The sequence below is a fragment of the Tinamus guttatus genome, unplaced genomic scaffold (genome assembly GCF_059628265.1).
Source record: "Tinamus guttatus ecotype Peru unplaced genomic scaffold, ASM5962826v1 Tinamus_guttatus_pri_ptg000008l, whole genome shotgun sequence".
Lineage (NCBI taxonomy): Eukaryota > Metazoa > Chordata > Aves > Tinamiformes > Tinamidae > Tinamus > Tinamus guttatus.
Genome location: NW_028288542.1, coordinates 2,982,132 through 3,007,227, shown reverse-complemented (window position 1 = coordinate 3,007,227; position 25,096 = coordinate 2,982,132). Strand labels below are relative to the sequence as shown.

The following is a 25,096-nucleotide window of genomic DNA, read 5'->3' as shown; positions in this document are numbered from 1 at the left end:
AGCATTTTTTTGAATTTCTCAGATGTTACGAATTGAATCGTTGTTTGTTTGGTTTTGATTTTTTTTATTTTGTTTTGTTGTTTTTTAGGTAAATGCCTTCAGTGTCACCTGTCCTCTGTGTTCTGTGAGCCACACTGTGCCCTCAGTGCTCCGTGCACTTGTGCTGCAAGAGTCGAACCCTTAGTGATTAATGATTTTGTGTTTTGAAATGAGTGGCTAGTACAAAAAAATCAGATAACTCAGGCCTCTATCCAAGGGGAAGCAGCCATGTCCATCTCATATATTGCATAATAGAAAGAAAAAGACAGCTTGATCATAATGATTGCATATTCTAGTAAGATGTCCAAATAGTCAGCCCCCTAAGCAAATGTCGGACTGCTTTGACTGGATATTACTTTGCATATTTTTTGTCAAAAAGACATTTGATTTTTTTCTGAATTTAAAAAAGAAAGTGTTCTGTCTTCTGTGCTCTCACTTCTGTTGGCGGAATAGATGATATTTAGAATGCAAGTACCGTTAACATATGACTCTATTTTTGTATTTCCAATTTAAGCATGAGAAAGTGAACTAGAAAACTGCAAAACCCTTACTCAAAATTCTCTCATAACCAAGGCCTCTTACACACACACACACACACACACGCAAGCAAAAAAGTCAAAAAAAGCCACTCTTTCATTGATGTCTACAGATTTTACTAGTAAACTAATAGGACTAGGAAGTGGTAATGATCTGCTAATGATTCACTGGTAGTCCTATTCCAGAACCATGACTAAACAGTATAGTGCATTCATAAAGGCGTGGAAAAATCATTAGAGTGGCTCATGGCCACACAAGCTGTCTTGGAGAAAAAGCCATTAAAGTGTTCAAATATTTTTAAGTCAGGAAAAACTCACTCTGAAAAAAATAAGAAGTAATTAATGATTTTGAGGTCTAGTTTTACAGCTTATAGGTTTTTTAATGTTAGTTTAATCTATTTTTTTGCAAGGAAAATCACCAAGAATTTCAAATATTTTATATTTCCTGAGGTTTTTTTTTACTTTATGTTCCTGACCGTTTCATATTTCAAGGAAAGAGTTATGCTAAACAGAATGCTTGTATTTACTTATCTAATAGAATAAACAAAATTGAAGATTTAAAAGGCTATTTTATGTCTGTTTGCAGTATGAATTATGAAATATAGCATTAATAACCTTTTCTGCAGTCTTCAGAAAATATATTTTAGAAATAAACTGCTGGGAGGTATCACAATTATGATTAATATTTCATGTGTTAGAAATTTATCTCTATTACTGCAAGTCATAATGCCTCTTTGGGTAGCTTGTATCGCTTTATATCCTAGTCTTTGTTCTGAGATCACAAGCAATATTCCACAGCGTATGGAAACCAGCTAATATCTTATACATGATTTTTCTCTTCAAATGTTTCAGTATTTCTCTGTGCATTAGTAAACATTTCCTTGAATCCCTTATCTCTCTAGTAAGAGATCTGCTTGCTTCCATCTTCTAAAGTTTGTTGATGAAGTAACTACTAGTGGACATAGATCTCCCCATGGTGCCTGACACTTTCCAGCTTTATGTTTACCTCAAAATGATATATAGAATCTGGAACAGGAAGGGACTAAGAAAAGTCATCTAGTAAATTCCACTCAAATACAGAAAAAACCACTGTTTTCCTGATGCGAGGACATGTTGGAAAACATAATCTGAACTCTGAAAACAGAGTTATTGGCCTGTTTGGATCCTAGACGAAAGAGTGTTCTGGAGTGATGCACCATTACATGTGTGTAGCTATGACTATATCATCAGAAGATTTTGGTTTTGATTTTTTTTTGGTTTTTGACTTGATTTGTGGCATAGCAACTAACATGGCAAGCCAGCCGTTTTATGGTGTTATGTAAAAAGTAATAACAAAGAACTCAGAAGTGAGGATACTAAACTGTTTCTTTCCAGTGCCCAAGAACAGTAAGAACAAGTCTGAATAGGTTAAACAAAAGCACTGCTAGAAGAACTTGAAGGTACTTGCACCTGGCCATTTACTCTGGGTCAGATGGGACTCAGTACCTAGCAGCTGAGAGGCATCCTCCTTAACCAGCCTTCACCTGTAACTTGAACAGAATCTTTAGTCCATTTAATGCACAGTAAAATAAATAAGTTTTGAATTCAGCTTTGTTTTGAAAGCATCAGCTTCTCCTCACACATTCCCTCCCTTAAACAAAATCACTTCCAATAGTTGACTAAGAGACCTATTCCATGATTTCATGGTCTCTATTCCATTTCCATGGAAGGTGCTTAGTCTCTATTAAAGCATTGAGCCTTTGCCATTGTGTCCACTCAGTACCTGAATAAGCTTGATGCTGAACGTTGTACTGACTGGAGATTGATGGAGATTGTGTTATTCTTTTATATGTTTTCGTTCATTCATTCATGATGGCTTCACTGTCACCGTGGAGGAGAATGCTTCATGGTTGAGGTCTGAAAGGATGCTACTTTGGACTTAATACCCTAATGAACTGCCTGCATAGAAATTGTGACAAAGTTAAGATCATCTGCCAGAGAAGAGTGGGTTTTTGTTTGTTTGTTTGTTTTCTTAATAGGGCTTTTATTGATCCAGTGTGAGGGCATATCCATCTTCTCTCTCCTGTTCTTAAACTTATTTTTTTTTTCTTACTGTTACACAGATTGCCATTTCTTTTAGTTTTAGAACAGTAGTGATGGGCAATGTACATGTTTCCAAAACACTGTTTTCTTTCTCTTTCCTTTCACTCATCTGCAGGTGCATTTTTTCCAAATTCACCTTTAAGAGAGACCTTCAATGTCATGTCAAATCAGTGCAATGAGTTTCTCTGTAATTTGTCTCTGAAAGTAGGATTTTACTCAATTCACCTCAATGAGGAGGTTTGCTGTACTCTATATGGTCTCAGTGTCTAATATATTTCCTTGTAAAATTCTTATTAGGTTATTTCTTCATACCCACTTTCAACAGTTAATTATCTATACCGTGATTCTGCTGTAGTCTCAATTTATGCATTTATGGGTGGACATTCTGAATCAAAGACGAAACACTGAAAAAGATGACACATATGCAAATTTTATATTTTTGTATTCATGTGAGATAAATAGCTACTTGCAAATATGGAATAAATAGGATGTTATATTCACGTACTTCAGAGCCCATTTTCCTTTCTGAAAAATGAGCTTTAAATATAGCTATTAAAATGAGTCTCCAGGGCAACATTTCATGAGAATTTTACCAGTGCATTTATTTAAGGTTGAGATTCTTTCTTAGCCCAGCAAGATTAACAGTTTATTTTAACAGAGACCCAACAGATATCAAAAGCAGTGGGTAATCATTGTTTGCTGTAAGTTGGTTCATCAAATTTTACAGCACTAGGAGAATGACTTTTATGTATGGGTAATATTAAACCAGAGTCTAGAGCTGAAAATCTACTTGTAGTAATTCTTTGGGATACAATACAGTATAGTTTTACAATATAGCATCTATAAGATCTTGTGATTGCTGTAAATTAAACAATACCATCCTTGCTTAGATGTAGCTACATGCTTGTACCTTCTGTTAAGTATGGTAGAAGATGTTTGTGAGCAAGGATTGAACAAATACAGTAAAAAATATAAATATAAAGTAATATTAAGGATATAAAATAGAAAGAAGCAAAATCTGCTTTCCAGGTGGAGAGGAATAAATAATTTTTTTCAAGTATATCTGTTCTTTTCAAATATACCTGAAAAGCTGTATTGCCATGAAAAGAATAAGGTGTTCAGCTGAGGATTTTACAGCTGAGGCTGTTTGGCTCACTGTGTGGCATAAAATTGCCAATTCATAGAGCAAAAATCCACAAAGTTTACCTTTGTACATATATACACATATAAGTGTGTGTTTGTAAGTTTGTTCACAAGTTTGAAGTAGTTTCTGTGCTACTCCTTTGTTGCAGTTTGGTTGTTACAAAATATTTCTTATTTGGTGGTTTAGATTAGAAGTTTGCATGAACTGGAATGAATTTTAATTGTTGTTAATGTTTATTATAACTAGTGTAAAGTCTATGTTTTGGCAAGTTAGCTTTCATTTATTAAAAACATGGACATACTGTCTTAAAAAACATAAGGAGTAGACTTCCTATTGCTATCCAGAATTACTCTTTCATTGGGGCCTGGTTACAGTAGACAACTTTTTGTAAAATTACCTGTTTTTATGATAACACCTTCTGTGATGTGTTTTTTACTACTCTGTGTGGCTGCCTGACTTAAAAGTCTGAGTAAATAGTTATCTGAACATTCATGTTATTTTTAAGCTTGAATTTACAAAATGATTCGTGTAAAATATATAAAGACAACATATGCAGGCAGCTCTCTTAGAATTATTTAGTTATAAATTATAGATGAAAACATTTCATCTGCAACTTGAGCTGTGAATTTTTATTAGTAAAAAAGGTCGTGGGCCCAGTCAACCCACTGTGTATATCACGGCCATTTGTAATCCAGGTGCATAGTGAGAGCACTTCAGTAAGGACCTTAGAGAGATTATGGAAGTGCATTCATTTTGAAACAAATTTGTGTGTCTTGAAGAACAGAGGGATTCATTTGAAATACTTAAGTAAGAAGGTTGCATATAAACTTTTCCAACTTAATAAGGGAAATCTTTTAAGGTGCCACAGTTTGAAAATTGAAAATGGACTCTATTACACTCCAAATAGAGATTATTTGACTTCTTCTAAAGCTAATAGTATGTCAGACTAAATGGGAGCCATTCAGGTGGTTGACCTGCAGATTTAACAAATGTCAGTCTTCATAACTGTTAATTTTTGAATATGCAGTAGTTGGGTTCTCTCTGAATAAATCAAGGCGGGGGAAAGTGATTTGTTACCTTTATTTGATGTTTATTCAACTGGTCCAAACTGTAGCAGAGCCAGAGCTTAACCACAAGATAGAGTTTAAACCACAAATTCCATAGTTTCCATAAGTTCATAGTAGAGCCAGAGACTGAATCAGACCAAGCCACAGTTTAGAACCCTCATTTGCTAAGTAGTTCTCATTTTTTCATATATGACCTACTAATGTACTTTCTAATTAAATTAATAAATGTGAAATATTTATCTACATCTGTGTAACACACACAAAAAAAGTAAGCTTAAAAAGAAGCTTAGGCAGGAGCACGGCTAACATCTGAACTGTGTTCTGGTAAGGGGACAAGGACTGTTACTTTTGCAAATCAATTTCTGTGAGAAGAAGCCTGAAGACATGTCCCCAGGGGCTATGCATACGAGTCCTAAAGTGAGAATAATGTATCTAACTGGAATTTGGTTTGGAGCCTTTTTTTAGATGAATTTTTAGAATATCTTTTAGAGCTAAAACTAGAAAGACTGATTTGAAATCAACTCTGGATATCAGAGGAATGCAAGGCCTGTCACCTCAGGATGCACCAGGGGACAATTTCTGCATATTTTTTAGGATGTTAAACTGATAAAGAGCAACGTTAGGATTAAGTTCATTGAAAAAGCTTCTATTGAGCAGGAATTGAGTTAAAGCTAATTTTCCACTCAATATCATAGAAAGCTTTTAAAACTGGAGTTGTATTTTTTTTTCATGTGAAATTGAGTTTATATGGTTAGTGTACAGATAAATTGAAGGTAGGATATGGTGACTGTGCTATAAATATGATTAATTTAAGTGGAAGAGAAGGATTTAGTATCTCTGATGGGTAGATTGCTCCAAAATTTCTTGGCTGTTTTTTTCTTGCAAACATTTGCTTTTCTAGTATTTATACATAAAAAAGGAAAAGAAGCTATCTAATATCCAGCTTTGTTATGTCTTTCATTTTTTTCCCTTTTAGCTCTGAAAATAACACATTAAGCTGTAAAAGTAGTGCAGTACCTGAAGATACAAATGAAGAGAAAAACAGTAATGGTTGTAAGTACCTCTTTAAAATCTCCCTTCTGTCCCTACAGCACCATCTATAAGGACATGTGCAAAAGCAACATTTTGACATTTGAAATATGTGAGTAGTATTATTTGTGGGAGAGCATATCACTGAATATTTTATATCTAGTGCAGTGAATTCTAAAACTGCACTGTAATCTTAATTATTTTCCTAGAGTAAACAGTGCACAGTGGACTCTTGCAAAATGTGTTTTGTCTGCTCAGAAGTCTGACATACATTGGATGAGAAACACTTTAGGGAGGAGATAGACTGCCTGGATTGCCTTACCCTATTCGATACAAGGGTAACAATGGGACTTGAGCCCTATTGGGAAGATGTTTTTGTCATTGTTTACCTAAACTTTGGAAACATCAAAATCACATCAAAATTAAGCGTGGGCTGATGTCGGAATATAGGGGAATTCCTGTTTTCATAGTTAGGAAAAAATTCTGTCTATGAAGAGCAAAAGCAGTGAGTGTGGGGTAATGGCTTTAGTTTTGGATGCTTTGTGGGGATTAGTTTTCTCATGTGATCCTTGTTCATTTCTATTGTCTGCATTTTCACTTCTACTCGTCACTCAGTTGATCCTTCTGTAAGGATAGCTGGCCAGGGTTGAATGAAAATCATTTTTCAAGTATTCTTTCTTATCAGAATACACTCAGCAGAGGAAAAACATTCATTGAAAAAGTAGTCAGATTCACCCATAAGATTCTTGGCGTCTCATGATGCTCTTTGTCATCTCAGCACTTTGTCACCTTAATGCTTTTGTGAAAGGATACATAGAAAATAAGCTTACCAAAATTAAGTTTTTGTCCATTCTAAAGGATTTCATCCTATAATATAGCATGTCGTTACTGCTACTGATAACAAGATTATTTATTTAAAGGGTACTAATTGTACTTTCCAGCAGGAGGAGTAATGCTTATAAGCTGTATATTCTTGAAGGTTCTTTTTGGTAGTGAGAGGCACTCTGTTTTCCCTTGTTTTGTTTCTATACACAGAACAAAAATGCAGTTGATTAGCAAAATGTGTGTCTGCGTAATGCTTAAATCATGCAGTACTACTGCACATTCACACGTGTCATTTGGGAGTGCCTTAAATGCTGATTACCACCACATATTGCTTACAGAATCTTTACTCTTAAACTTCAAGTAGCTATATTATTTTATAATCCGTGCTGTTGTATGTAAATAACCATAAAAACTTACTTTAACAGCTGACCAATCCAGCCTCCTGCATGAATTCTTCAGTCCCATGGAAATCCTGTGCTTGGAAGGGAGTAGTTCTGCGGGCTTAGAGATTGATTTTCTTCCCTTTAACCTGGAAAAACGTTACTGCACTGTTTTTCTTGTTAATGAACAGGTAAGAATGGAAAATGAATTCTGCACATTACAAACATGTAATGTATATGCTAGCTTGTGAAAATGGAAATATTTTCTTTAATTTCTTGGTTAAAATACACTATTTCTATAGTTCTTAGAGGAAAATGCTACATAAGAAAATGATCGAAGAATAGACAAAGTTTTTGAATAAGGTTTACATTAAGGAATGTAAACTGAATTTTACTGCCGTTTAATCCCCTATGTATGTATGGAATGTCATCTTCTACTGTAAAATCATTACAGCTAATAATACTGTAAAGAATGTTACTTTGGCTTTCTTAGACAACTCAACCTCAAAACAAACATGAAATTTAAACCATTTATCTTAATGTGGGAGCAAGAATGATACTTTAGTCTTAGGCTAGTAAAATACAGAGAGGGAAGGAATATGGTCTTTACAGTACTGTACTTTTCCCTGTGTTTTCTACTGTATCAAGGACATGGTGTCATTTAAAGTAGAATATTTTTTCCTTCTCTCTCTCCTTGAACTACTTGTCTACCTGATTTCCATTCAGTCCTTGTCGTTAATGTAGCTTTAAAATTTTTTGAACAGTGTGTGAGTACTGGCTTGTAGTTTCTGTTAATTTATACAGTCTGGCAATTGCCATATATATGTAACTGAACTTGTTTTAATCAAATTACCAAGACCTATTGTTGGCCAACTTTCACAACATAAAATTTACGTGCCACCTTCTTGTAGTCCTTTGTTTTAGTAGTCTCAATCTTCTTATTTCTGTGTCTTTGTAAGTCCATCTTATCACCTATTTAACTTCTCCGTTGTGTTTTGCTGCCTGGCAATGTTTACCAACACCATTTTTTCTCAGATCTCTTTTTTTGTGTGGTTGATCTCAAGACTTGCATTGAGACTGCTGCCATATGTCAGTTTTACATCTATGCAATTACACACATTTAGCATTCTCTCTAACACACATTTAGCAAAGGAAGAGTTGTGCTCAGAGCTAGAGAACCTCAGGTGAAAAGGGAAAGATTATTTCTGATAGCCTCTGAAAACCACATCGCCACAGAGGTGACAGAGAAAAAGCTAAAATTATACACAGCAAACAACCAGTTTATCTTCTTGTAGCAGGAAGCATTCAAGTCTCTGAGAAGCTATTGCTGTACCTTATATATTAGCTATTTCTGAAACTCCCACTCCTTTCAGCTGAGTGAAGTAGGTGTAATGCATTTAAAGGCTGCTGAACACGCAGAGCTTTTGATAAATAGCACTTCAGCTTAGCAAAACTAAGTCTCATCCACATGATTATATTATATGTAAGACAGTGAGGTAAATCTCCTAGGGGAGGAGGAAATTGTAAAATAGCTAGCATGTTTTTAGAGCTATTCAGTAATGGCACAGGAAGAAATTGGCTATTAGGTACTGTGCATATGGCTGCAATATTCCAATTATACCATTTTCTCACTGACAAACCAACAGTTGGAAGATCAAGGGGCTTCATATAGTTATGAAGTTCTTATCTATTATGGACTTATGCTGCATGTAATCCTGCAACTCATTAATTCATCATTTCTGTATTTTTTTCCTTTCCACCTTTCTTACCCATTGTGACGAATGAGCTAAAATAGTAGTCAGAGTACAAATGTTGTTTTATTGAAGTCAATGAAGGTGCTGAGATGCACATTACTTATTAATACTTGAATCTGACTAGGAATACTGTCATTACATTCATGACATTTATGTGTCAAGAAGCTAAACTGGTTCCGTTTTGTTGGCTTACTTAAACATATTCCTTTTTTTTTTTTTTTTTTCTGAGAGAATGTGTATGTTAACTTTTCCAGTGTTTGTAATGACAGGCTGTAACACTGGTTGTTCATAACATTTCTCAAGAATTTGTTTTAATATATCTCTCTGTTTAAGAAAAATAACACTGACATTCTTCAATTTATTAGCAAAGATCTCAGAGAAGAAATTATGTATCAACTAACACATAATCAGGTTGTTCTTATCTGTAAATGTTTGTTTGCAAGAGCGAATTTACATGCTTACAACCCTTGTTTTCAGTTACAATTTTTTATGAAAGCATAATTTAAAAGTGCCAGTCCAGACTTTCACAGATGACTGCCTAATACAAAATATAATAGTTTATTAATGCTTAACTAGTGTTGTTCTTAATTTAATTTAAAGATGACTTTCATGGAGAGCAGCCAATCTCTAGTAGTTGTACGTTGTTTTGAAAAATAGGTCAGAAATGGGCTTACAATAGTTAACAATAGTTAAATAGCTATTTTATTAACTTGTTTTTTTTAAGAATAGGCTGCATGATTTTTTGGGGGGCTATTCTATTTGCATCTGATCAAACTAGAAATATAAAACATGAAACCATGAATACTAGCTAAACTCTCAAAATGCAGTAGGATCTATGTTTTTCCAAAGCAACAAGAAAAACCTCAGCCAAAAAAAAAAAAAAAAAAAGTAGTAGTACATTCTGTGGATGTCAAAGAGCCAGACTATCTGAAAACAACAAGGGAAATAGGGTAGTTTCTCCTCACATAAGCGTGTTGATGTCAGTGGTGATAAGGAAAGTAAATGGTAGTAAAAGGGCATCCTAGCAACCAACACCTTCATGAAATTACTTGTATGCTGAGAGCTTATTAATGGTTCTTATGGAGGCAAAACAGTGTGTCAAACAGGAATAATTCCTGTTTAAATTGGTTCCCAGGAGTGGCTATTAGTTTGTATGTGGGAAACCAATATTGCTCTAGGTTTGTTTAATCCTTCTCAAAAAAAGAGATTTGTTTGACCTCTTGAACCAACAGAAGGGAGAAAATGCTGTGAAGCTTGAGCACCTCTCCTTTTGCTGTGGCAGAAACATACGTGTCGTATTTTCAGCCTTAGCATAAAAGGCGAAATAAAAAGGAGGCTTATCTTATGGTATTGATCCACAGCATAAAATTGAATTAGTGAGTATTAGTGAGATGAGCTATGTGATAGCAATGAATCCCCTCCTATGCTGAATTAAGATTAAATGACAGGATTTCTAGGGCAGAATATCACAGGATGTAGCTTGGCGAAATCCGAAAGGTGTCTGGTTGTAAAGTACTTAATCCTTAACCACGCGACCAACAGAAATTAATGGGGTCCAAACAAGTTTTCAGTAAACTATGAAGTCATCAAGGCAATAAAAGTAGTACTTCTATTCATAATCTCCTGTATGGATTAGGTTGATAAACTAGTCTTGAAACTTCAGATACCTAATTTAGATATCCTTTTGAATGTTCTGATTGAAATCCTTACAGTGTAGAATATTTTCAGTTTTCTTTTTATAAAACTTTTCTGTCTTGCACTTGCACCTATTTTTTTTTTTTTGCAATTCTTCAATAGTTCAAAATACTTTTTTCTCTGTTAACTAATTTATCCTTTCTTCTGTGGAAAATTACTGTCTTCCTTTGTTCTAGGTCATTTTTGTGTTTATTCAGATGCTTTTTCATTAATTTTGATGAAATAAATAAAATTTCTTAACTTTCTTCTGTCTGGAAAATTCAGAAGAATTTCCATGGTTCTGTCCTGCTTTTACATCAGCTCTTTCTTCTTATTCTTTTATATTATTGTATATATTTCTTAGTAAAAAGTTCTTAATAGTGTCGAGTGATACAGTCATTTGATTTGTACATTTAAAATATTTGGAGCTAACTGCACATGATTAAATTTCATTTTATCATTGTATTTATTATTCAGAGTATCCTTATTCAATTAAATTCATTGTAAGTTGGAAAGTCTTTATTATCACAGAAGTCTTGAAATGATTGTTTTGTTTAAACATAGTTTTAAAATAATGTGTCTCCTGAATATATAAATAATTTTGTAAGTCAGATCTTCAGTATTAGTAGATTTTCTTTAATTTTAATGCTTTGCTATTTGTTCTGCTAGAGTCGCTTTCTAAATTAGGATGCATACACTTCTGTGTTTCAGATTGGAGAATTTGTATACCTGGTAGAGGGACAGGGGGATTTCCCTTTACCTTCACCACTTCTGCCCATGGATAGTCCAAATGTCCTGAATGTGAGCAGTGCATTAGAAGGTAAAGTACTACAGTTGAGGACAGTCAATTTTATGGACCAGCTCAACAAGATGCAAAAGTTACCCCTGAAACAAAATGCACTAGCATGTGTCAGTCATGCAGCCTTCTCTACTATATGTCAAAAGACAACCCAGAGTAGTGTGGGGTGATTTTGCTTTAAGACACTGAAATGACATATCAGAAATCTGTGTTAATACTCCTCACTTGTTATTATGAGTTAATCTTATGGCCCAAATTCCTTTCCTGTTGAGACTAAAACTAAACTATGTGAAATACCCCTTGTATGCACTGTGCCAAGTTGGATTTTAACACTGCAGTACCCCGTGGTTGCTGCTATGTGCACATGTGCACCCTCATCCACTGTTTTGCTTTCCAAAATATTTTCTTACCACATTTTAAAGTGGAAAAATGAAAACAAGTGTGTAGATTTTACATGTGTAAAAGACACTGAGAGCTGTAGATCTCAGAGAAGTGCATTTGAAAACATTGTGAGTTTAAGAGGTATAATTGGAATTACACTGCTGGTGGCTTCATCTGGGAGGAACAGAAAATCATCTAGAGGGGTAGAAGGTGATATGTAGGTGCCAGAAAGATGTTCTGAAACTGAGGCTACCACCCTGATAGCAGAAATACTAAAACCCAGGAGTTTTTATTAACTAGGACAAGAAATATTTGATTTGGATTTTGAACTATATTCATTTTTGTTTTCTCATTATTGTGAATATATATATGTTTTTCTGGAGTAAATAGCATGTATTATCAAATCCATATCAAAGAAATTTTGTCTTTGGAGGATTGGCATTTAAAAAATATTCTACTATTACTCTCTACAGTACCTGAGAAATGACAATTATTACAATTTTTATTTCTTTCTTTTTACAGGTCCGAGTAGGGTAGATCCTATTTTGCATTTGAAATGTGGTCTTGCTCAGACTCTTGAAGAAAATCTGAGGATCCCATTGGTCAACGAAGCAAGAGAGATGGCTCTGGCCATGGCTGCACAACAACAGATGTCAGCTCTTGAGTACGAGAGAAGAAGGATCGCAGGCACTCTGGAGAGCAGTAGTGTCCGAGTTGCCGTTGCATTATTAGGGCTGTCCAAAGTAGAGGTGAGGAAAACAGTAAGCTGCTACTATAACTTTTTGTTTTTGTCGTCCTTGATTTATAGGTCTGAATGTTCTGAAGATGCTTCCTCATTCATGTTATTAAGTAGCACTTCCTTTAATAAATCTTAGCTACAGTGAAAAAAAAGAATATCAGCTTCTTATTTTAGTTAGCTTCTAGAAATGCACCTTGGTTAAAGAACCCTTCACACTCTAAGTATTAGATATTCATGTTGGTGTATCCTCTTAGGTGCGTTTTCATAGGGAATGAAAATTTTCAAATAGGATTTTTTTAATTAAAGAACAGACTCGGTCAATATATCAAGGTGTAAAAAAGACTTTTTCTTGCTTCTCAATCAATCAAAATAGTTTTGGAAAACGGCAAATATTCCTTATAAGCTATAACTCCCTGTGTATACATAGTTCTAACCTGTGGATAGTTTTCTAAGAATTCAGAAAGCAGGCTGTTCCTTTAAACATCAATTAGGATTTGTGAATAGATTTATAATAGCAGTACTGCCAACTAAACAAGCATTTTTCTTATGTAAAGTTCAAATGTAAGCTTATATGGCTGATGGTCAAACACTTGAGTTTTATGGTTTAATTTCCCTTGTGAACCTGATGTTACCTGGCCTCAGGCAGCTATTTTTATACCAGCTTTCCATCTGGACTCCTCCCAGATTGTGGCTCCCAGCACTTCATCATTTCCAATACTAAGAAGGAAAACCTTTTTCTGGTGTCTTGATGATATTGCTAAATTTATGTGTAACTGTAATTTCAGTTTACAGATAATGAAAAAATGTACAACAAATTAAATGAGGAAGAAGAAAGTAGATTTAATCTGTGACATATTTTTAGTAGGGCAAGAATATTAAACATGTAATCTAGAATCAAATATTTTCCTTTTGGATGTTAGTCTCTTCCCTGCTGTGGTGACATTTAATAAGCTTTTCTTAATTAAAGGCCTGTAATACCACCATCACTTGACAAATACTTGATGAAAGACTTGGACTGCTCTGAAGTTGGGGATTTAATCAGGACTGAGAACAAAATAGGAGTAGTCTTTTACTACTAGGTATGCTAAGACTTAATGTACTTTCTGACATTACTTGGATTACAAAACAGTGGAGGATGATTAGGTTACTTACGAGATATGAAATGATAGATAATAACACTGAATCAGTCATCATGTGAGAGGTGATATAATATACAGAACAACATATTTTACAGCATTCACGTGAAGACTTATAATTGTTCACGAGAAATAAAATGGAGTTACTCCGATATATGCTGATGTGAAAAAGACTTTATACTGTGAAAAAATATTTCCTGATAGGGTGACTCACTATACAGATTAAATTATGAAAAATGTTCCTCAGCACTTTTTAATCATAAATTCACACTTACTGCCTGCATAAAAACAACAGTATACAAATTCTAGTGACATTTATTGAAGAAACTTTCTTGAGGGAGGGCTGCAGTTTATTTTGAAGGTGAAGTATGCTTTTACTTTGTCTAAATGGCCTTACCTCCCACTAAAAAAGACCATCCAAAGCACCTGCAATTTGATGAATTTATGTATGCCCATGAAATCCTTTGTAAGGTATAGATCAGAGATAAATCTAGAATCTCTGGAAATTTCTTACTTTTTAATTTCCTTTTCACCTTTCTATGTAGTTCTTACAGGTATAACCATGTGATAAAATTAGATGGGAAGGTATCCTTATGCTATTACTGCTTGATAGTCCATCTGCATCTGTAAAAATAAATAACTAAATAATTACACATTTTTTATTTCTTATTAAAGTGTTTTACTCATGTCTGCTTACTTATACAAACTAGGAATAAGTATATGTTATATTTCTGGAGTTAGACTGGATATGTATTTTCAGTAACAAGCAATAGATGTTTTTATTTGACTAATCTATATGGATGGATTAAAGTCCTCGATATTTGTTTGCTATGTTTTTACAGATGCTTTTCCTTCCTAGATAAAAAAAAGGATATATTTTGATTTGTGTCTTTGATGATAAGAGATATGAGAAGATAAATGAATTTTTATATCTTTTGAGTGAAACAGTTGTTGCATTGATCAGAACATACTTATGCTATTGTTTCTGAGCTAAGTGCTGCCATTATTGGGCCAGTATTACATAATTTACAAGTAGAGTTACATGAAGAGTTAGGAAGGAAGAGTTAATGAAGAGATAGAGGTCCCTTCCAACCTCGACCGTTCTGTGAGTCTGTGAAGATAGGAAAGAGGGACATTAAAGCAATAAGCTGCCAAAGATGCAGATCTCAAAGATATAGAGAGAAAGGGGAAAAAAAAAGTTAAAATGAGTATCCATTTCCTATTTAATCATATCAATATGTACCCCATGTACATAAAGTCATAGAAATTGAATGCTACCTTGTCCAGCGCTGACTGTGAATGCTTTTTGCATTTTAATGAAAAAAGGCAAGTTCTAAATTTTATTTCTACTGCTTGTGAGTATTAATTTCCTACCTCCTGTTTAAGTATTTAATTAGCTTAATTCCTCTTAAAATATTTGAGGCAGTCATAAAGGGAATATACCTCTGAACTCTCTGTCACAATTAAGGTTGGCACTGGCATTATTATGGATAATTATGAATTGGTTTTGTTATTGGTGAATAAGAGAAAGTTGTCAGCGGGAAGCTTAGGTGAATATAAATAACAAGGGAAGAAAAAAGGCATTTAGAAATAGGAAAGAATACATGGAAGATGAGCATACGTAGCTGAGGTTGAGATTGCTAGAGCTTGAGAAGTGAAGTGGATAAAAAGAACACCGGAAGAAACAGAATAGCCAGGATCCTTTCCTGTGGGGATGTCAGGGAAAGAATGCTGCAGCCAGTGAAGTGGAATTCAAAGTGACGTTTTAGCTTTCTTTTCTCTGCTTATCCATGCAGAGGCACAAATTACATCCAGGATCTAGGTACAGTCCTTTCCTTTGTAAGAAAATCTCTTCGTATAATTAGACACTGGTAGGAAAGGGAGAGATGTTCCGTAAGAATCCCAAAGCTAAAGCTTACACCTCCCACTGCTGTCTGAACTGGTCTCTTCTCAGACATACAACCAGGCTTACATTTTATATGGTACTAAATTAGAACTTAGAAAACAGTAATATGTGAGGAATAAGAGGTGCAGCAGCACTCTGGAAAGTGTGCAGCACATACTGGAAAGAAACAGAACTATTGCGTGGTGGATTGGTGTTTATCTGAAGTATTTTGCATATTTTATCTTGTCGTGGATATGTTACCCTTCGAGGCAACAGATTTTAGTCTAATGTGTGTTTATGGGTGCCCCTCCCTACCCCTCTCTATACTACTCTTTAAAGCAAGATCTAGATCTCCTACTAAATTATTATCCTTCTTTAATCTTTGAGAAGATACCAGGATATATTTGAAACATTCATAGACAACTGAATACTAACCAGCTGAGATTTTTTTCTAATATATTTTAAAAGATGAGAGAACATGAATATGGATACTTCAGTGATTTTAGGAATCATGAAATATATCTTCATGATAATCACCAGTTAAATGTCCTCAGAGTTCAGCTAAAACTCTTTCAGTTGTATTATTAGTTAAGATTTTCCAAATTTTTTTTATCCTGCTGCAGTGTAATGTGGTTTAGGTGACCTTGCTTGAGCGGGGAGTTTGGACTATATGATCTCCAGAGGTCCCTTCCTACTTCAATGATTCTGTGATATTGGATTTTTAATCAATTTAAGTTTTTATTTTATATTTGAATATATAGAAGATCAAAGACAAATTTTAACTGGTAAATGTATGTAATTAAGCTCGTATTTCCCATTACAAGTGAGAAAGATGCATGTCCCTCCTCCATTCCCCCCGCCCCAGTGAGATCTTTTGTCATTTGTCATCTTTTGTCATTTTGTCATCTTTTGTATTCTATCAGAGAGAAATTGACTTTCTTATTGACATCACAAGTGAATCACTAACACCCATTGATTCTGTGTTTGTGCGTGTGTGTGTCCATGGAAACTATCAGAGATTTTCCACTGAGATTAATAAACAGTGAGTTCAGTTTATTAATTCACATCACGTTTCTTCTTGTCCCTGCCCGTAAATTATTTTGAAAATATGAGTGATACAAAAGAAAAAGTAACAATGTTAATATTTTGTTTAGGTGAATATTATTTTAGGCATATACATCTGTCCAGTCATACTTTGTGGAACAAGTGTCTTTTATAGATTTTACAAAAAACTGTATTAGCCACTGAAGTTTAACAGATTCTCAGATTCCATATGGACTTTGTGCTTAGCAGTGTACTTTGTGTACTCAGTGTAACTTGGATAGATAGATTAATAAGCAAAGCAACGGCAAACAATCAATTTAATTTGTAAACCTGCAAGCGAATGAGTTCTTTATTAAACCAAAAACCAAAATAAAACACCAGTTGATTTGAACAACAGGTTGACAGTGTTCTTTTTGATAGTAATCTTAGTCATTATGAAAATTCTTTTTCTTGTTCACAAATATTTCTTTGAATTTCTCTATTTTTAAATCATAGTTCTCCAGCTTCCACACTACACAGTTTTGTTTGCTTTTTAATATTTTCGAAGTTGTTGTATAGCTCAGGGTGACATGTTGGAGTCCTTCCATAAGAATCAGTGTTTGAAATTTTTTTCTTTGAACTCCCACAGTGGATCTCTAGTGTCTGTCCCCTTGTGATACATGCTGAGATGCCTACTGTCCTGGCATTATAGAAAGCCACAGAGTTTTGATTTTTCCTAGCATAAACATATACTTCCAAGTCAACATATGTTGTCTTGTTGAACTGATAATTGTTAAACTTAATCATTGCAAATATAATACTGTATTATTGGATTGAAAATGGTTAATTGGGGCCAGTAGTGTATTAAATTATTGTATTATTTCTGTAACGTCTCTTTCAGGTTTTGATTTTTTTTTTCATTAAATTGGCCTGTTTTGAACTTGCCTTTGTGTACTGTTCTAATCTCTTACAAATAGCTTTTCATGCTGTGTCATGCGAGACCTTATACCAAGAATCATAGAATGCTTAAGGTTGGAAGGGAACTCTAGAGATCATCTAGTCCAACCCCCTGCACACGCAGGGTCACATGGGCAGATTCAATGACATTCCTTGACATACTCCAGTCGCTCAAGTATTTTGCTGAGTCAAAGCCATCAGTTCCTTCAAAATTTTTATTTATGCTTTGATTTCTAAAACATACTGTGTCACATCAGTGTTCAAGTAGTTCAACTAGCTATACGTATATTGCTCACTAAAAAAATTGAAAAAAATATCCTTACTGTAGTTTTTAACATTTAGAAACTTTGAGAGTGGGAAAAGAAGTATCTGTCTACAACTGATATAAAATAGATTTTTCTATTAATGATTTTTCTCCACTTTTCTGCCTTCCCTGAACAACTATAAAGCCTTACAGAGTGAGGGGGCAGACTGAAAATGTCAAAATACATTATTTTTAAGTGAATATTTCAGATGCTTTATATCTAAAAATGTGTACAGGACATTTATTTCTATAAGGATCTCTTGATGCATTTAGAACTTGCCTAAATACCAATAGAAGTATGTCCTTAAGCCTATATAATTTTACATTCTTTGACCTGAGATCTGGTAGTGATGATGGCTCATCTGTACACATTCCTCTTTCACTTGCAGAGAGATGCGCTCTTACAACCCTGTAAATTTCCCCCAGAGTTAAAGTCTGTGGACTACAGCGTCGAAGTGAACATGCAGGAGTTCTTTGAGCTTCCTGAAAAGGTCTCTATTCCAGTGCTAGCATCAAGCAGAGTTCATTTCAACGATCCTTCAGAAAAAGACCTTTCACCTCAGAAAACAGGTAAGAGCCGCTTGTTGCTGTAAATTGTAGCTTAAACTGCAACTGATGGTGAACTTGGATTTTCCCTGAGACAATTTTGTTTTGTTTTGCTTACATTGTTGTAAGCTTACATTTGTTTTGTTTACATTTTGATGCCACCTGTGCTAGCGGATGATAACAGCACCAGCTGTTACCGTAAGCATCTGATAGCAACCCTTGCAAAACAGTTTTGGTTTTGCTAGTTAAAATGTAAATAATAATTTCTTAATTAATACTGGTAAAAAAAAATACTTACAGTCAGTTCACTACTGTGAAGAGTTTATAGCTGTCCACATTTCCACCATATCCAGTGGCAACAGAGTAGGTTTCTGCTTGAGCTGCATGGGCAAAGTGATCCTGGCCATGGGATCAGAAAAGGACTAAATAAAGCCCCAGTTGATGTTGTTGACGGCAAAGACTCTGCTGTGCAGGAAGACCCTGGATTTTTGTACAGCACAAACAAGAATCTGGCATAGCTGCTACAGACTACTCAAGATTGAAGGTCCTCTTTGTTAAGATTCATTTTTTATCTTTTCTCTGAGCATTTGGTAGAAAGAATCATTTTACTTGGACTGCATGTTCCTGCAACTTCTTGTGGCACTTGGAACCAGGCATATGCTTTCACGGCTTACATTTGTTTTCATACATATCCAATATATGTGGCATATATAGAAGAGTATCCCATGTGTTTCAGTTTCTTTTCAGAGGAAAAAAAACCCATGATTTTTAACAAATCTTTTAGTTACAGATTCATTCTGTCTGGAGTAGAGAAGCTGTGCTGTAAAACCATTTAGGATGTCTCTGGGCATTTTTTAGGAAGAAGAGAAAAGCTATTGCAATAATAGAAGCAAAACTAGTTTGGAGTATAACTACAGGATTAGCACAGTTAGTAAGATGGTAGAATATATATAATGCAGGTGGGTAAAACAGATACAACACAGATTGGAAACTGAAAAAAATGTCTTGAAAAACAGCATATTTAAATCATAGCTAGAATCCATTTATTCTTAAGAAATAATTGCCTGTGTTAGCAGTAATTAATGCAGAGGTCAAGTAAAATTATAATGGTTTTGTAGAGTAGTATAGGAGATTTTTGGATTATACCATACAGAAGAGAAACACCAATTGGGAAAGATGGGGAGCCCTACAAACACAGAGCCAATAAGGGCAAGATGTCGCACACATCGTGATCTCAGAACAGCCGTTACTGACTGACCAAACAGCAGGTCACGGTTGCTTAGCAACCTCTGAAGTTGTTTTTACAGTTTAAATGAGGATGAGCATGCATGAACATTCTAAAATACTAATTAAAGTACTAAAATACTAACATTTTAAAATACTAATACGAAGAAAGTAAATTACTTTAAGGCAGTGAGGCAGTGGTTATTTTTCTATTAGTTCTTGCTCTTTTTTTTTTAATCCATCAATCAGAAGAAATGATTAAACTATAAGAGAAAGGAAAGTACCTAGGGGGAAAGTTAGACACTAAGTCATACATCAGAGAATACAATCTTTTGGATATTTATTTCCTTTCTAAGACACTTAAATAGGACACTTAAATAGACACTTAAAATCAGGAAGAGAAATCTCAGAGACATTGCTGAGAACTAAGTGGGATTTGGGGAATGAATTCAGAGAGGTGGTGAGATGAAGAACAGCTAAAATGGGAAGATGAGATAATCAGCCTATAGTGTGAAAACAGTGACAGATTTATTCCGTGGAATGAAATGGACAATGCAGTTAGGTTCAGGGTATTTGTTTTGCTAATAGGGAATTTTATAGTCTGTTGAAAATACTATATTCTGACAGAAATCAGCAGTTGGTGTTCCTGTGACAAAATGTTGGCCTCATCAGGAACTTTTCTGTTATCTGAAGAAGAAGCAGGATTTCAGCCACTGGGGCACTTTGCTTAGGATGAGAATAACTACTACTTCAAAGAAATGTCAGTGCTTGGCTTTATGAAGAAAAATAAAGGTGGAAGCAAGATAACTGAAATCAATCCTTGCTTCATAAATTCTTAGATTGCCGTTGCTGTAAAAGGGTCTGGCAAATAATATAAGAACTTTGTCAAATGGGAATTAGAAGGTAAAAATCGATGCCAGATAACATAGTAAAATGTTATAAAAAAAAGAAGATTACACAGCACACTGATTGCTCACTGTTGATTTAAAATGTGATCCTCAGGGGATTCAGTTTCTTGGAATTATCAGAAGTAGCCTGGGAAATAACTCAATCCCTGTTTATACCCCTGGCTCAGACAAAAGGTAATGAACAGCAAAACTTTTCTGTTTTGTAATCAAAAGGAGAATGAGTTCAGTTATCTAGACACTTGTGTTATCCATGCTTAACCTTAACATGAGCTTTTTCTTGGCAACATGATGGTGGAGAATGAGAATGTCATCAAAGTTGAAAAGTAATGGATCCAGTTTTCAAGTAGCATCCGAAACAACATCCAAAAACATCTCTGTGTTTCACCAAAGAAACAAGTTGCTGATTTTCTTGGATATGGCATCCCTAGAGATGGTTTGTCTGTCTCCTCTCAACTCTCTGTTCACTTCCAGAGCAAAAATTGTCAAAGTTACACTTGGCTGCAGGTTTAAGCTAGTGGATTTTATCCCTTTTTCTTCCTATCTCTCTCCCATCCCTTGTCTTAACCCCCTGTTAGCTGGGAAGATGTGAGGTTGAAGTTCAGTAAGAAACTGTTGTGAGATTACTAAAGCTACAAGCACAAGGAATGGCAGCCAAAAAGGCCATAAGACTGTCTATTATTATTAGGCTACAGCCTACTGTGAAAGTTTTACTCATTATTAAGCTACTATAAGAAGATACACTTGCTCTTAAAATTCCTTCTTAACAAATCTTTCTTTTCTGCTCTGCTTATTTTTCTTTCCTAATGAATTTTTGATTTCTAATAAAATCAGAGAAAATTAAGAAAGAGATATAACAAACTGCCCAGCAGCATAATCATCAGAATTAATAGAGTGACTGTCATACTATGCAGAGTTGTTTCCTGATGAAACAGGTTTTTACATACCCATGTGATTTAAGATACTATTGTAATTTTTCACTATAGTCCCTTTTTGTTGCTATAAGAGTATGGTGTAAACCAAACGTGGAAATAATAAGATACGTTTGTATTATAGTCACTTGTTTGCGTACGTTATGCCTGTTGTTCATGTTGGCACAGGGGGGCAAGTTTATTTTAGATAAGGATAATTTGTTTTTGTTTACATACTGTCTAGCAAAACAGGATATTAATCCCAGGAATTCTACCAGTAGTAATGAACAGTGCATAGTTTTTACAATATAAATGCTTTATTTGATCAATTTATTATATAGAGAATAGGCTTACTTAGGGGAGTCCTGTAAAGATATACATTGGCATGGTAATTAGGTATCTGATACTTTCTCACAATTAAGAAGAAGAAATTCCTGATCTTAGACTGGTACCTATAATACGTGTCCTATTCATTAACAATGAGGATCTCAGATTTACATCCTGGCCCAAAATCCACATCTTCAGCAGAAGTAATATGGCAGCCCTCAGGCAGCCCCGATAATTGTTGAATCTGTGTTAATTTATGGGAATACTGCCCATGTAATATTGATCTGATCTCAGTATTTTTCTTACATAGGCTCTAAAATTAGAAATATTGCATGTTGTGATCTTATTGCTGTTCTTTGCAATAAATAACATGCAGAAAACCAAGCAAACAGGATATCTGATCATTATTTGGCATAGTTTAAATTATTTATAATGAAAAATTCTTCTTAATATTTTCTTTGTTTTCTTCAGTCATATCGGACAACTACGTAAAAATATTTAGCCTACACCATCTATAGTACACAGTTTTCTTATTCTAGCAATATCTTCTAGTCAAGGTATTTTTTTTCCCTAAATAAATATGTCCTTTCTGTGTCTTCTAAATATCATCTCATACACTTGCTCAGCATTGCCTTTGATCACAGCAATCTTAACCTTCCCCTTCCCCCACCCCTCAGGTAATTTCCTGGGGCTTTAAATCTCTTCTCCAATAAAATGTTATCAGCAGTTCTGCTGTTTCATCCTAGTGGTCCATGCTTCACATGCTGTATACATTTTCCAGCATTTTAGTTTTTTATTCAATAAAGTTCTCATGTTTTCTATAAAATAACCTAGTTTCTCACCAATAGCACAAGTTTATTATCTTTTCATTTTACTGTTTGAATGTTGAGGTTTTATACGAGCTCCTACCCTATTAAAACATCCAGAGTTGAGTTTTGTAATTTAACTGACAGTGATAAAAAATTAATTACATTTGATAGTTTTAGTCAGCCAGAATAGTGGGACACAGATGGGATTTAAAAGTTTGTATGTGCACCATACAAAGGATTTACTGAGAGAATAATTCTATTTCAAAGTGTGACTGAAAAATGATGAAATAGATTTATATATTTGTTGCTATATTCATTGAATAAGTTGTTTTGGTCTTGCAAAAAGGTCAGAGGTAATTTAAATATTGGTCTGGATGTTTTGCTTTAATTTTTGACACCTGTAGTAGTGTTTCTGGAGGAGAATAACTGCATTTGCTATGTTTTTTGTGTAGTGAAAAGCTTTTGGAAGGTCTCTTTTATGCTGACTTACTGATACAATGAAGAATAACATTCATCCTCAGGAAAAAAATAATCCGTGTATTATTTCCCTTATTGTCTGTTCAGAAATTGGTATCCTCATTCACTCCTTGATTGTGGTTAGAAGATTCAGTGATATCTAGAATCTGCCTGACATAAGAACATGGGGATAGACAGCGATGGCTTCAAGCTCGCTTGACAAATGAGGCCTTTAGGGCTCAGGATACTGTGTAAAAATACATGATTTAGACCTTTGTCTATGAATTTTGACAACCGCTTATATGACTGTCACTGTTAAGGCCAGTCATTGTCTTTGCTGTCTTTGACACTTATGTTTGTGATGCTCAGAAGATACTCATTCTCTGTAGCCAATATTAAATCTGGTCTTGGCAGTGCTCATTTCTCATTGTCAGTGGCCCTGGGAGGGAAGACATTGGCTTCTTTTAGTTTTAACTCTGTCGCGTCCTTGGACTTGTCCCATTCTGTGGCAGAAGGAGTGCAGTCCTGTCCCTGCTCTCCTTCTGAAGGTGAACTTTGAATAAAGAGAGAGATTTTAGGGTTCATAACTGGAATTTGATACGCCTCCATCTCCTTCACATACTCTGTGCACCTTGAGGATAAACACAGCATTTAAAATTTTGAAAAAAATTCTGAGATTGCAAAGATGCATACTTTGTAGCTTTTTATTTTAATTGCCAGAGTCACTGAATTATTCTCTGCTGCGTATTTGCATGTTATCAGCATGGCTGATTTATGTGTCATGAATTACTTTTATACGTTACCAAGTAAAAATTTCATGCTACAACAGCTAGGAGAAAAGACAGAGGTGGAGGAAAATCTGGATTAGGACTAACAGAATACCATAACACAATACCAGAATACCATCAGAATATCTGTGGGTATTAAAAGTCATGACTAAATCTAAGAAGCTGAAGATTCATGTGTTTGGTCTTTTCTTTATGCTAGTTCCAAATACCGATGCAATGTTAAGGAGCGAATAAAAGAAACAACAACAGAAATTTATTAGCACCTAATGACTAGTTTGGAGAACCTTTCTCTTATTTCAGGTTGGAAGTAGTTTTCAGCAGAAAGGAGCATGGATAGTTTCAGGGTGTGTAATGCTAAGGGTTGTTGCTGAGCACCAGTTAAAGTCTGTCTTAAGGGTATCTTTGAGATGCTGAAGATTATGGGAACTCTGCAGACACTGTGAATATTTCTAGGGGAACTCAGTTGAATTTTTTTTTTCCCAGTCTTATTCACTGGTCATCAGGGATCTAAAGCAAAATATATAAATATGTTACTGTTGGAAAAGATTCTGAAAAACAGCATGGTAATGAAAGATCGGCTTTTACTAAGCACAACTGGTTACTCTGCAATTGGGTTCACTTGAACAGTGTCATTTTTATATAAATCAGTGGCTTGCATCTAAGATGAAATAACACGAAGGAGTGGATGAGCTTTATTTGTAAAGTGATGTCTCTAAATGAGACTTCAAGAACTTCTTTGCATAGTGGTGCAGCACTTATCTCCCTGTGTGATTTAAGGCTTTCAGCCTTATTCCTTACTCTATTTTTCTGACTTCAGCTCTCAGTCAGTATATTTCATTAAAGGATTGCTTAGAAATTTTTGAAAAACAAGAATTCTTGAATGTACAACTGGAAAAATACAGTGTAGGTGTCGAGAAGTGCTACTGCGTTTTGATAGAAGGGAGTATATTACAGGAATGTCATGTCATACTTGAAAGCAACATATACATGAAAATAAATAGAAACTACAGTTCTCGACAGGCTTTTCTGGGAGTTGTATAAAAATAAGTTCAAGTTGAAATAAATGAAGACTTAAAAATCAAAGGTAAAATGAAAATAATTTAAGAAAATAATTTTAGATTTGAAAAAGAATGTGTATTCTCATGTATTACAGAAATCTATACCCTGCACTGTTAAATATTTTTTGCACAATTTGCCATTAACCCTCTGTTATTTGTTTTGCACTGACTTACTATTTTATAGTAAGTGGTATAAAAATGGTATAAAAAAATGGTTCTTCAAGTCACTCCATGTACATTACTTAGACATTCAGTGCACTTTGTATTCTAAGGTCTGCCCTTTGATCGTAAGAAATCCTGGTTAATCTTCCTTCTTTT

The 25,096-nt window shown here is 34.6% G+C and overlaps 1 protein-coding gene across 1 annotated transcript in view; it reads left to right on the top strand.

Annotated features, from left to right (window-relative positions):
• CFAP47 (cilia and flagella associated protein 47) overlaps positions 1–25,096 on the top strand; it is a 284,853-nt gene that overhangs the window by 99,873 nt on the left and 159,884 nt on the right. The window contains exons 41-45 of the mRNA XM_088521979.1: positions 5,845–5,921; positions 7,148–7,293; positions 11,242–11,350; positions 12,233–12,459; positions 18,144–18,324. Coding sequence (XP_088378105.1) covers positions 5,845–5,921; positions 7,148–7,293; positions 11,242–11,350; positions 12,233–12,459; positions 18,144–18,324 — 740 coding nt within the window. The remainder of the gene's footprint in view (positions 1–5,844; positions 5,922–7,147; positions 7,294–11,241; positions 11,351–12,232; positions 12,460–18,143; positions 18,325–25,096) is intronic.